The sequence below is a fragment of the Myxine glutinosa genome, chromosome 2 (genome assembly GCF_964187855.1).
Source record: "Myxine glutinosa chromosome 2, kmMyxGlut1.1, whole genome shotgun sequence".
Classification (NCBI taxonomy): Eukaryota; Metazoa; Chordata; class Myxini; order Myxiniformes; family Myxinidae; genus Myxine; species Myxine glutinosa.
Window position 1 is genome coordinate 101,369,218 of NC_136262.1, and position 14,293 is coordinate 101,383,510.

General features: G+C 40.4%; 1 protein-coding gene across 1 annotated transcript in view; it reads left to right on the forward strand.

Annotated features, from left to right (window-relative positions):
• Window positions 1-14,293, forward strand: part of AGTPBP1 (ATP/GTP binding carboxypeptidase 1) — a 131,707-nt gene that overhangs the window by 83,077 nt on the left and 34,337 nt on the right. The window contains exons 18-19 of the mRNA XM_078772616.1: window positions 8,108-8,252; window positions 13,583-13,736. Of these exons, the coding sequence (XP_078628742.1) occupies window positions 8,108-8,252; window positions 13,583-13,736 (299 nt within the window). The remainder of the gene's footprint in view (window positions 1-8,107; window positions 8,253-13,582; window positions 13,737-14,293) is intronic.

Genomic DNA, 14,293 nt, shown 5'->3' on the forward strand with positions numbered 1-14,293 from the left:
ATACCAACTGTAAAGCATGGTGGTGGAAATATTATGGTTTGGGGCAGCTTTGCTGCATCAGGGCCTGGGCAGCTCACCATCATAGAATCCACTATGAATTCTTCATTGTACCAGAGGGTGCTTGAGGATAATGTGAGGCCATCTGTCGGAAAGTTGAAGCTCAACCGAAGGTGGACCTTGCAACATGACAATGACCCTAAACATACCAGTAAATTCACCAAGAGTGGCTGAAAAGAAAGAAATGGAGGGTTCTGGAATGGCCAAGTCGAAGCCCGGATCTAAATCCCATCGAGATGTTGTGGGGGGATTTGAAACGAGCTGTGCATGCAAGAAACACCTCAAACATCGCACAGCTGAAAGAATTCTGCATGGAAGAGTGGGCAAAAATTTCCACCAGTGATGTCAGAGACAGGTAGACAGTTATATGAAACGCCTATTTGAGGTTGTTTCTGCCAAAGGGGGAAATACCACCTATTAGAGCCAAGGGTGTACTTACTTTTTCCACATGCGAAATTTGCATTTATGTTTATTTAAATTACACAATGGGCTACAAAATGTAAATGTTTCATGATATTTGTTATATTATATCACCTTTATCTATCAATATTGTTGAAATGAAGATCAAATAGCTGTATGTTGAAATATGTTGAAAAAGTCAAAACTTTACATGGGGTGTACTTACTTTTTCACGTGACGGTAGAGAGAGATATAGAGAGAGACATAGAGAGACATAGAGAGAGATATACAGAGAGAGATAGAGAGAGAGATATATAGATATAGATATAGATATAGATAGAGAGATAGAGAGAGAGATATATAGTATATGTCTGACCTGGATTCAATTCCTAACCCACAATAAACACACAACGTCAATCACACCTCCACAAGCATACCACAAGCAACAACAACAACTTCAACAAATTGTTTTTAAGCAGAGAAAACCGCTTAAATATTTGGCTATGTCTGTCCGTCCATCACAAGTGAAGAGAACCTTTCTTACCCACCGTGTTTAATTCTGATGGGTTCTAAAGGTTAATTCTAAGAGTGAATCTGAAGGATAATTCTAATGGGTTATAAAGGGTTCTAAAGGGTAATTATAAGAGTTTCTAAAGGACAATTCTAATGGGTTTCATTCGTTTCTCGGATTTGCCTATTTAATATTTAAAATGCCAAACTGAAGCGCTTCCTTCTGACATGAGTGCGATTTTTTTTTTTTCATGACTGATTGCAGACTTCGACAAAATCGGACTCAATCATACAATTTAGTGATTCAAATAAAATCGTATGATGTGTGTCAAGCTTTAGAATATGGATAACATTAATCCTACGGATAGGCCGCGTTTGTATGGCTATTTGTTACCATGATTAGAGTGACTGTCATAGTGCATCATGATCGTATGGCAGTGCTTGCACTACTGTCACACACACTGAATCACAGTGAGCTCCAACCAATGTTCCTAACATTTAGCAGGACTTGAGTGGTTTACAGGTTCATGTTCGTAAGCAGCATCATCAAGGATGAAATGGACAAGTTACAATGAGAGTGTAAAGGCTTTGTGGGGAAGGAAGGGGGGAGGAGGAGCGTTGGATGTGATAGATAATTGGAGCTTTGGGAATATCCAGGAGAGTTAAGTACTGAGATGGTGCCACTTTTCAATAGGTCCTTACTCTTCACTCAATGAACCATTTCCTGTAGTCTAAACATATTGATCGCATTAAGTACGAGGATAGTTCAAGGTTGAGGTGGACTCTGATGAAACTCCAACGATGTCTCAAGGTCTTCTCCAACTATACATGCACACACTTTAATCCATCTGCATAGAAAAAACTTTTGTATGGGGACACAGCCGTTTTTGGGCAGACATTTTAATGTGTTTATCATTCAAAAATGTAATGACACCCAAATTATCTTTGAACGGTTCAAAAAGATGAAACATCACAGGGTGATAAGTCTGAACTGCAAGAAGGAAGATTTATCCCTCTCAGCCTGACGAATAGTTGTCACATTTGCTACGTGGAGGCGAGTGTTATTGTGCGGTAAAGTCACCCGCTGAGATTGCATACCTGAGCATCAGATTTATATTGCTTGCCTCTCCATATTGCTTGCGTAACTTTGAGGGTTTTCCAATGATAAAGAAATTCTATACAAATTCAGATATTATGGTGCCAAAACACAATTTCCATAAGTTTCCTGGTTCATGGCAAAAAGTTTAATTTTTACCCCATGTGCTAAGCGAAAAAGCAGGCTCAAGCAATTAGTTCACCTTGTCTGTCTGTCTGTCTATCGACAGAGGTCAGTCTATGATTGAGGAGCAACTTGATTTCAATTGAATTTTAGATTTTGAAAATGAATCGGAACCTGAGCGTATATGTGCAGAGAGAGTAGGAAAGTAATTTTCTTTAGTTTGTCTGCCTGTCTGACAGTAAAGCCAAATTGAAAATCATTCCAAGCAGAAAAATCACTTCTTTAGGGTCATTATAAAGGGCACAAACAACAGGTGCGAATAACTAATTTAACATGTAAAACTAAAAAAGAGGGTGCATCAATGGCGGTAAACGTCTGATAAACGTTTTTTGTTTTCTACAGCCTTTAAAACCTTTATTTTATTTAAATTGAATTATATACATGAACACGGTAGAACATAAATCGCATTCTTGTCACTTCCAAAAGCTCCAGTTTAGCAGTACTTGGCCAAAGTATTACACCATTTTACAACATCTCAAACCAATCCAAGCATTGGGAAATATCGAGATTCATACTAAATGGTAGCTCGTAAGAAATATAGATTGTGCTGGGAAATTTAAAGCAACAGTTTAAAAGACCCTTCCTATATCCCTTTTCTCAAGATTGTGTGGAGTAAGGTGTCCTATGAACTCTTGTTTTTGTGGTGATAACCAAGAGAAGTCTCCACTCCATGTTGGCTCGCTTTCATTCTGGCATAAAATGATGGACCCATGTCTTTTATCATATGTCGCAGTATTCTTCAAAAATACTCTCCTTCCTCCTCAGAATTTTTGGAGGCCTGTTTCGATGGCCAAACATGTTGCCTAAGTTGGTTTTGGGTCTTTATGTACCCACCTTCCACTACCCTGGAGAAATCGATAAAACCACGGAGTGAAGCATGTGCTGCTCTGTGGCCTTTTCTTGTAGTCTCATTGTAATGTCATGTCATTCGTTACAGAACATCATGCTTGGTATCCTCATTGGCTTGCAGATAGAATACATTATGTTACTGATTGTAACCTCTGTTGAGGTTTCTTCACCAGAAATGCTTCAAAAGTAGATATTCCTCTGCATTTGCTACATTCATGATCATCATCCCTTTTGTTATGAGTATTTTGTCACAATAAGAGCATTCTTGTAGTCTTGTGGGAGAGTCTCGGTATTTGAGAATGCTTCAAAAATACTTAATAGCTGTCTATGTATCTCTATACCTCCATACATGTGTATCTCTGCATGTAGTCCAGAATCTTTACCACTGCTTTTTATTTTAACACCACAGGGAAGGGTTGAACCCAAAAGCCATGAGGCCTTGTGGGTGAAAAAGCAAAGAAAGATGGGAAAACATAGGATAGGGGTGCCGTGCCACAGGTGATTGGCCCACAGTAAAATAAAACAGAGGGTGAGGGACTTCAGGGAACTTTGCAGCCAAACAAGGAGCATTCCAGATGGCACAAACCGTGCAAGCTAGTGACCTCGGAAGGGCCTCTTGGAATCCCATTCTTGGTGCTGCTTCAGTGTCGAACTGGCCGAGAACGGTACCCGAGATTATGTGCCAGATGATGAGGTAGCGTCCCAGAGTGCTACACCCGAGTTCAGGCCTCTGGCTTTCTGGAGGCGAGTCTGTGGGAACACCAATTCCAATGCTACCCTCTAGCAGGCACTGTAGAACCAGGAATACATTCTGTAAGGCAGAAAGAACTCTCAAAAACCAACAACCCCACCCTCTCCCCCCAACCCCCTTATCCCACAGCTGCCCCACCAGCTTGCAACAGAACCAATGTTCTGCTAAAGGCGTGAATGCTTTATTGCCGCATTAGCTTCTGCCGAGGTTGGTGACCGAGAAAGGTCTTCCTACAAATGGTACCTGCACTCCCATGTCTAAGGCTTCACCCACAATCTATGAAGGCTGATTTAGAACTCATTGGAAGCATTCTCTCCAACACTGCAGGATTTTAGTAGGTAAGGGGCAACCATCCACACTTTTGATTGGAATGACACACATGCCCATAGAGTCATACCTATTCTGCTGTGCAGAAAATAACCTCCTAATGTCATTCCTATTGGCCAAGGACTGCCTCATCGGCTCATAATTCCACCATGAACTGGACCTTCACCAAAAACAAATTGGGTTTGCAACAGCGATTAATTTTTGGATCTTGTTAATTGATATGTTTGACTGTGGTTTCTCAATTAACTTGTGTTTGGCATTGAAAGAAATGAAGGTTTATCATGGTAACACACTTGCAAGTTGCACTTTATTTGCTCTTTGCATTCTGGATTAATAAGAATAGTTTGAGGGATATTGACTCTGTATTGACTGTATAGTATTCAAACCCCTTGACTTTTTTCACATTTTGTTGTTTTACAACCTGAATTTAAAATGGATTAAATTGAGATTTTTTATTGTCACTGATCTACACGTGGGTTTGTTGATCTGGAGAAAGCATTCGATCGGGTTCCACGCAAAGTATTGACATGGGCATTGAGGAAGTTAGGAGTGGAGGAATGGTTGATCAGAGTAGTGATGGCAATGTACAAAAGAGCGCGCACAGCTGTAAGGACGAAGGACGGGAACAGTGGTGAGTTTGAGGTGAAGGTGGGAGTGCATCAGGGGTCGGTACTAAGTCCAATACTATTTGTAGCTGTGATGGAGGTGCTGGCTCAGAACGTAAAGGAGGGTTTACCGTGGGAGTTGTTGTATGCAGATGATCTGGTGTTGATTGCGGAAAGTATGGATGGACTGAAGGAAAAGATGAACACGGAAGGAATGTATGGAGACAAAAGGTCTGAAGGTGAATATCGGAAAGACGAAGGTGATGGCAAGTGGTAAAGCATGTGGTGAGGTGGAAAGAACTGGGAAGTGGTTCTGTGCTGTGTGTAGGAAGGGTGTCGGAGTGAACTCCATTCAATGTACAATGTGCGCTGAGTGGGTTCATCAAAAATGTAGTGGTCTGAGAGGGTCATTAACCAGTGTGGCAGCTACATTCACATGTAAGGTGTGCACAGAGGGAGCTGCAGATGGAGGAAATGTTGAGTTGGATCTTGGAGACGGCGTGAAGCTGGAAGGTGTGAAAACATTTTGCTACCTCGGAGACATGCTGAATGGAGAAGGTGGATCAGACTCGGCAACGGTTGCTCGAGTGAGATGTACATGGAAGAAGTTTCGGGAATTGAGTGGCGTGCTGATGATGAGGGGAGTGTCGTTGAAGCTGAAGGGAAAGGTGTATGCTGCATGTGTGAGAAGTGTTATGATTTATGGGAGCGAGACATGGGTAATGAACGTAGAGCAGCAACGAAGGTTGGAAAGGGTGGAAATGCGAATGGTTCGACGGATGTGCAGAGTATCGTTGAGAGAGAGGAAGACAAATGATGAATTGCGAAAGATGATGGGAATAGAGCCTGTGATTGATGCTGTGAAGAGGAACAGGTTGAGATGGTTTGGTCATGTGTTGAGGAAGGATGAAAGTGACTGGTTGAGAAGAGTGATGGAAATGAATGTAGAAGGAAGTAGAAGATGGGGAAGACCGAGAAAGACTTGGCTAAAGATGGTGGAAGAAGAAATGCGGGCAAGGGGGTTAACAAGGAGAGATGCAGAAAATAGGGCAAAATGGAGAAGATTGTCATGGGGACCGCAAGGCTAACCCCCGCTCTAGCAGGGAAAATGGCCTTTAAAATGCATGTTGTTGTGTGTTGTTGATCTACTCATAATACCCCATATTGTCAAAGTGGAATTTTTTTGAGACATTTTTACAAAATAATTAAAAAACAAAAGCTGAAATGTCTTGAGTCAATAAGTAGTGAACCCCGTTGTGTTGCTTTGAGCGGCAAATCCATAGAAAGCACTTAATGGTACAAAACCCGCTTGCCATCCGGGGCGAACGAGCAGCAATGGCGGCCCTGCATGTCGGCACAATTGTGCATGACGCAACGGGGAAAACGTGCAACCGAAATCGCTTTTCGTAAAATACTTTTTTTCGTAAATGTATTGGAAAATTGACTTGTTTTGAAGCCGAGTTTTTTTCTATCCCCGTGTATAGTACGCACCCCCAACTTTGACTTTTTTCGATAAAAAAAAGTGCGCCTTATACACCGGTATATATGGTACTTCTCTGAAACTGCTGCTCCGATTAAGGTTAAATTTCCCAGGAATGTTTTGGCAAATAGGAATTAATACATCAAAATAAAAACACTTATTCTCCGAAACCACAAATGCTACCGATTCAATACTTGGCAGGATATGATCGACTACCCATGGTGCAAAAAAGTCGTTCAAGGTGAAGTCATCAGTCACTTGATTTAAGCTGACATGTTGGATTAAAGGTAAACACATTTTTAAAATCTTCTTCTTCAAAAGCGTTCAACTGATTGATGTGAAACTTGGCACACGTGATTGAGTACCTCTGGGGAATATATATATATATGTTGTTAATGATAACGTCATAGATCATGTGGTTTAAAATTGTATCTTTTTGGACAAAGGGTGCTTGGGCCCCTGCATCACTACTTGCAGTTTTCATTTTAATTGGTACACAACTCTATATACCATGTTAAATGTTCTTGAGTCTTGATCGAGTTAATGGCAGATTGATTTATTGGCATTCTCTTGACATTAAAACCCTGCTTTTTGTGCAAGCACCAGTTCACATTTTCAAACATTGCTCTTCAATCCAAAACTTCAACCAACTTGAGCAACTTCAATGGTTCTTAAAGCATTTAGGGGTATAAGAAGAGGAAGAACCACCTTTAGGGCCATTTTTCCCTGCAGAGCAGGGGTTCGTCTTTTTTTGGGCACCATGGTCCCCTTTTTGAAGCAATTTTTTACGGCCGGATGCCCTTCCTGCCACCAAACCTGTTAGTTGCCTCTTGCAGCACACAGGGAATTACCAGTGAACTGGTACTCAATTTTCCGACCTTGGAAGGATGGGCTGAGTCAACCCCCTGGTGTTTATTCAGCGATCGACCGGGATTCGAACCCAGAATCCGAGGATCCCAAGCCAGCACCCTAACCGCTAAGCCAACACCAGGCTCTTAAAGCATTTCGGAGTGTTTGTAATTATTTGATTGGTTTTTAGCCACCTATAAGTTTGGTTTTATTTTGTGATTTTTGTTTTAACATCTGTGTTAAAATACCGTGCAGTAATACAGTGGAGTTGTCTCGGCATTGATGTTCGGACCTGTCCAAAATTTTGTATTGCCGAAGATTATCTCAGTTCTGTGTACGCTTCCAAGCAAAGGTTCCATTGGTATTTATAGACCACGAGGTGCGTTCGATGTGCAGCCTTATTCAGTTTTACTTTTGCAATTTATTCCCTTTTAGTCCTCTGCCAAGCGCGTGCCGATGTGTAACAGTAAGCTGACTTTTCACATGCGAGGGATATAACGTGCTTTCCCAAGCAGTTATAAAAATGGATCTGCTGGCCAGGGCATATTTAATTCATAAAGGCTGCATGAAATCTTACCCCTCTGTGTATCGGGATTCAGATTTAGGATGCATCATTTTTCCATTAACTCTGTCAATCATATTGCCCATTAACTCTGTCAATGAAATTGCCCTTCCTAAATATTGCAGTTTCCCTTCCATTTTTGAGCGCAGGCAATGATCTGTAAGCATTGTCATCCAATATCCCGCAACTTGCTGGATTTCTGCTTTTATCCCAACATGTACTGCTGTTTCAAGGTTTTCATGTGTGTAGTGGTCTTACCATTGACTTTTTTACCCCCATTAAAGGGACTTTGCTATCAAGGTCGTGGGTCACTGAAAATGTCCACTTACTTCCATATAGGTCTCAAAGCCTTTTTGGGCCTGTTTTCATTGCCTAATATGCATAAACCCTGGCTAATAAACTGACTGACTGACTAAATGTGTGTACATGTGACTTACAGGAACAGTTTCTTCCGAAGCTCTGCAGCTACTGGAGGCCAGCGTGGCAAGTCGTATTATACGCTCACGTTCACCGTAACGTTCACATATGTCGATGACATCTGCTACTTTGCCTACCACTACCCATATACTTACACAAGCCTTATGGTATGTACTCTATGTGGCATTAGGTAGGAAATATAAAATGGCATAGCATGTGCATCACACCGTCCTTAGCTCACGACCTGTGATGCACTATAATGATCCCATGCTACAGTTAAACTTTATTTTCAGTTTTGGCCACAAATGAACTAATTTCCCACAAAAACAAACTTTAGAAGAGTGTTTGTAGTTAATGAAATGTTCCTCTTCATCTTGCATTTTTTTTCAAGTGGTTGTGTGCTTGCTTTTGCATTTGTGTTTGTGTGTTTGTACGTTACTATTACCCGGCCGAACCGTAGCACCTAGAGGCCCAAATTTTGAGTGAAGGTACTTCAGCATCTGGTAATGTTTTTAAGCTAGCGCACGTTGGCCTTGACATTCATTTTGAGGCCACCACCGGCTGCTATAAACCGTATATTGTAATACAGCGTATATTGTAATGTGGTGACAGCCAGTGCCCACAGGTAAAAGGTAACCACCATGAGGCCAATAACTGATCCATAGCCTTTCAATGTCCAACACGTTCCAAAACCCCGGCTGGGAAAAGCTCACCCAGCCGGGAATTTTCTCCCCTCCAACCCTTACCACTCATTATGCAGCACAGAGTATCCTGTCGAGTATGTGATAAATTATCAGCTATTTTATTTTTATGAGAGTAGGATGAATGCTTAAAAAAGTATATCACAGAGGCTAATTCAGGAGAACAGCGATACCATGCTGTTTCTCTCTCTCCCAGCCCTCTCCCACTCCCTCGCGCCCTTCACCCTTATAGAAACTCTTGAATTTCAACCGGCACAGAATTTCCATAGCAGTAATGTTGTGTCCTTCACGTTGTATCTGATTCTCCTAAGTGGCATATTATACACCCGTGTCAATTTATTTTACATGGATGCAACATACATTGACAGGATGAGTGATGGTAATATCATTTTTCATACAAAAGGTTATTTCCTTCACTGAAATTACATAGTTATCAGCATTTAAGCGCTGCGGTCATATGATGGGGTTATTGTTGGTGATCATTTCTCTCCCTCTCTCCCTCTCTCCCTCTCTCCCTCTCTCCCTCTCTCCCTCTCTCCCTCTCTCCCTCTCTCCCTCTCTCCCTCTCTCCCCCTCTCCCCCTCTCCAGCTCTCCCCCTCTCCCCCTCTCCACCTCTCCACCTCTCCACCTCTCCCCCTCTCCACCTAACTCTACTCTTTCCTTCTTTGTCTCTCTTTCTAAGCTATCATGCCAGCTCTTGTAGAAAAGGTCGAGGGACTATCAATACGGTGTTTGCAGCTCGTCAACTTGAAGAGTTTCAAGAACAAAATTCTGATCTATACATGACTTTTCTTGATCCAACAAAAGCCTTTAACACAATAAATCATGAGAAAATCTGAAAGGTCTTAACAAAGTTTGGTTGTTTGGAAAAGTCCATTGAAATGAGTCATTTCTATGAAAGAATGTGTCATAGATGATGGTGAATCTTCTGAACCATGTCCAGTCACGAATAGATCAAGCAAGCCTACATGTTGGCACTAACTCTTTTTAGGATGATGTTCTCTGCCATGCTTACAGTTGCCTTTCATGGCTTTGATACTGAAATAGACACCAGACTCAGGATTGATAGAAAGCTCTTCAATTTGAAAAGGCTCGAACAAAGTTGAAGGTACTGGTTGAGACTCTCCTGATGTAATGTTTTGCAGATAGCTGTCCTTAAATACTCAGTCCCATTTCAATATCCAGCAGTGCATGGACCACTTCTCCTCGGCTTGTGAAGATGTTGGTCCGACTAACACCAGAATTGCTAAAGCAAGTGTCTTTCGGCAGATTGTGTGGGAATGAAGAGTGCTCCTTGCAACAAACAAAGTAGATAATCTACAGAGCGGGAGTGTTGCCATCTCTGATGTATGTGTGTGAAACACGGACTGTGTATATAAATGTGATGCCGAGAAGGTGAACCACTTTCACTTGGGCTGTCTCAGAAATCTCTTGAGGAAAGGTGGGTTCTGGCACTGAGGTTCTGAAACTAGCAGATGTGCCAAACATCCACACTCTCCTCATGATAGCAGAGCTGAAATGGACAGGTCCTGTCACCAGGATGTCTTATGAAAGACTTCCAAAGAAGATCTTGTATGGAGAGCTAAAGTGTGGTAAACGCTCTTAATGTGGTCACAAAAAATGATTTAGACACCCGTAAGCCATCCTTTAAATACTTCAGCATTGACATTGTATGTTGGGAGGATCACACGAAAGATCACTCCACCTGGTGTAGTCGCGTCCATGCTGGTGCTGCCGACAGCAGATTAAAGAGTGCTGACAGCAGAAGCGGATTAAAGAGATAAAAGCGAGCACAGTGGAAGTTTGGAAACAGCAACACATGCTTTCCCGTTCAGCAGACATTGTTGTCTATTGCACTACAGATAGTTTGAAGCAGCTTTTGGCCTCACTAGCCACTTACAGACTCACCGCAATCAATGATGGTTGTCATGGTCATCCTCGCCCTCAAGGGATGAACGAATGAACAAACTTTTTCGAAAAGATAATATAACATTCAATCTGTTTTTGAGCCAGTTTAAACTGATTTTATTGTTTGATAAAATTTATGTTGCAGATTTGGGGTTACATGGAATTTCTCATTGCTTGGTGGTACCACCTTGCTGGCTGCCAATGTTCTCTCGTGAAAACTAACAGTGAATGGATCTTTCTCCATTACCTGACATTTGTGTTTCCAAATCATTAAGTGCACCACAGCCAACATATTTGCACAACTTTCTCAATGTGCGTTGACATGTGATTGCATGGTACTGTCGTGTTTGCCTGCTTTTGGGCATGTAATGTGATGGCTGTGCTGTCTATTGCACACGTATGGTTCGGGATTTAATAATACGGCACGACACTGACCACCTCGCACCTGACCTCTGATGAACCAAATTGGTACCTCAAAAGTACATCCTATTGTGGATCGAAGCATTAAAACATGTCCTTATGACTGCTGTAGAGAAATCATACCATTTCTTTCTAAATTAGTTTTACAATAGAGCCTGATGGATTTTCCACCTGGAAGTGCATATGTAGTAGAAGTTGAGGGTCATGTCCCTAACCTGATGCCTCATCCATTTGTGCACCAAAGTGATATGCTGATGTAACTATATATGTTGCTTTGATGACCTGATGTAATTGTATCCTCAGAAATCCATCATTTCACATTGGCATGCAGGGTGGTTGACTTGCTTTGTGAAAAGAGACCCTTTAGAGGCTATTTATCAGAAAAGCCAATCGCGCTCCATTGAATTTCATTGCAATCTTCCCATTCTCTCGAGGTGTTTTAGTTTTGTTTGCTTTTGCTTGAGTGAAAGATAACTTCACTGTATGTTATTGTTCTTATCTGCTGTGTAATGATCAGGCTTATCCCTTGTATGAATGCTCACAGAGCCATTTCCCACGAGATGTTTTAACAATTCGAGCATATATCGCACATTCTTGCATTTGGTGCAACAAGCACGATAGAAACTAGAACGGCACTCCGTTGAGAGCATACCTCCGCCAGGCTCAACAGTTTATGTTTTGTATCCCACTGATAGACCGGATATGGATTCGAACCTGAACCAAAATCTAATCGGCTTGTTCTTGTCACATAACCAACTCATCCACCTAGTTTAGTCTTAACCCGTGCACAACCTTTTTAAATATCATGCCATATATCGCTTTTGGTTTTATTGCTCAATAGTGAGTTCGCTTCTGGGACGTTTTTCCACTTTTTTAAGAACCTAGAGTCTGGACACTTTTTGCATGTGTACCACTAATACACTCAATTATTCCTGTCTTTGCTTTTACAGACATACCATTTGTACACTTTTAAGTATTTGTTTTTACAAATGCACCACTGCTTTTAGAAAATCACTGCAAAAGCAGAGACAAATAAATACTATACACATTTATTCTTGCTTTTGCAGGTGTACCACTGGAAAACTCTGCATAATTTGTCTTTCCTTTACAGACAGACATATATATATATATATATATATATATATATATATATATATATATATATATATATATATATATATATATATATATATATATTATATATATATATATATATATATATATGTATATGATGCATGTTGGTGATGGGCCGAGCATGATATGCTGGGGTACCACAAAATTGTTGAATATTTATTAGAGCTTTTTAATGCTTCAAAATTAAAATAAAAAAGTTGAAATATTATTTTGTTTAAAACTGTTTCATAATTCTTCCGTTTTATTGGGGTTTGGGGAGGAGGGTGGGGGGGGGGGAGGGGGTTGGGGGATTCAACTGGACATGTGGAACAAGGGATTTAAAAAGCTGTAACCCCATGTACTGTAAACTACATTCGTTTTGACTTCTTAACTTAATCAGGCTATTTACTCAAGCTCGAGGTTTTTAGTCCTTCGTGTCTTTGACATGCCTTTAAAATGAATTGCTTTCCATCCGATTTAAAGTGGTTTTGCTTTTATTGTTGCTGATTGATTGATTCATTTCTGTATGATTATTTTACATCAAAGTTGATCATAAACATTTTTACAATTACAGAAGAGCTGTCAAAATAATTGATAGCTTGAAAATCTTGACAGCCCTTGTACAGTGAGGATATTAAAACATAAGAACCATAAACAGTAAGATGGAAAAGAGACAAAACAAAAGTTGGTGTGTTCTTAACCATATTTAAATGTTAAATTTTTTTTAAAATTTAAACTTATTTTTATGTTATTTTTATTATACGAGCTCGTTGTCTTGGTCTGTTTTCAATTGTCATTTCTGTTACTTCCATTTGATGTTGGCAATTTAGTAATAATTTATTTAATTTATTTAAGGTTGTTGGAACTGTTCACTTTCCTTTGCTTCACTTTCCATACTCTGGTTTGCTTTGTACAGTGAGCTCGTGTTTGGATATTGTTTTTAATCCTGTGATCAATAGAGATTTATATGTACTGTGATAACCTTAAAATGAGGATTAAGGTGATTAGTATTTCAGATTCAGTAGGATTGCTTTTCCTGTCAATGTGCATGGTGCTTTGTGTATATTGAACTTTTAAAGTTTTCTTGTTGAGTGTCCATTTTGTTAATTTCTGTTTATGGTCAATTGATTATTCCACTGCTGCACTGGAAATATAGGACTGTCAAATCATTTATGGACGAGGTCTTGTTCCTTGAGGTGAAGTTTGTGTTTTCAAGCCTGATCATGTTCCACAGTTATATTGTATTATCACTTGTGCTTAACGTTTGTGTTCTTCTTGCATGTGTTTTGCAGATTATTATTATTGTGTTGGTGGCAGGTTCTGTAATGTTACCTCTTTGTGGATCTCAATGCAGACACACATACGGGAGCTGGCCAGCAATATTGATGCAAAGAAGGTGTACTTCCGGCAGGAGACACTTTGCTCCTCTCTGGGAGGGAATAGATGCCCAGTGCTAACAATTACAGCGATGCCACATAGTGCTAACCACTCTGACGTACAGCTATTCCGTAAGTTGTGTGCGTGCGTGTGTGTCTGTACTCACACCAGCTATTACTTATTCACATGGAACCACATTGGCTCATATGGACTCACACAGGCTGACATACTTATATGGGGCAACAAAGACTTTAATATATCTGCACAAACTCACATGAACTTACACAACCCATGAATGGACTCACACTGACTAAAACTGACCAGTTTGTTTCAACATATGGACTTGCATGCATCATTAGGTTTCCTCTACATTTGAATACCTATTGTTTTTCCTAGAGTTTATTAGGTTTCCTCTACAGTCTACATGATGTAGTAATGTAGAGGAATATTTATTATTATTCCTGGAGTTTTTCTTATTATTCTTCCACCATATTTTTCACCTCCGAAATTTTTTAAATCAACGTTCTCAGCAACTGTTGGGCCGATTGACATGAAATTTTCACCAAGTGATTGGCTAGACATGTAGAATTTTTTACTGCTAATTATTACATCATAGGTCACTAGGTATGGGCGCCATCTTGGAAAATACCTTCAACTTTGCCCCTCTATATCTCCGAAACAGCTCAAT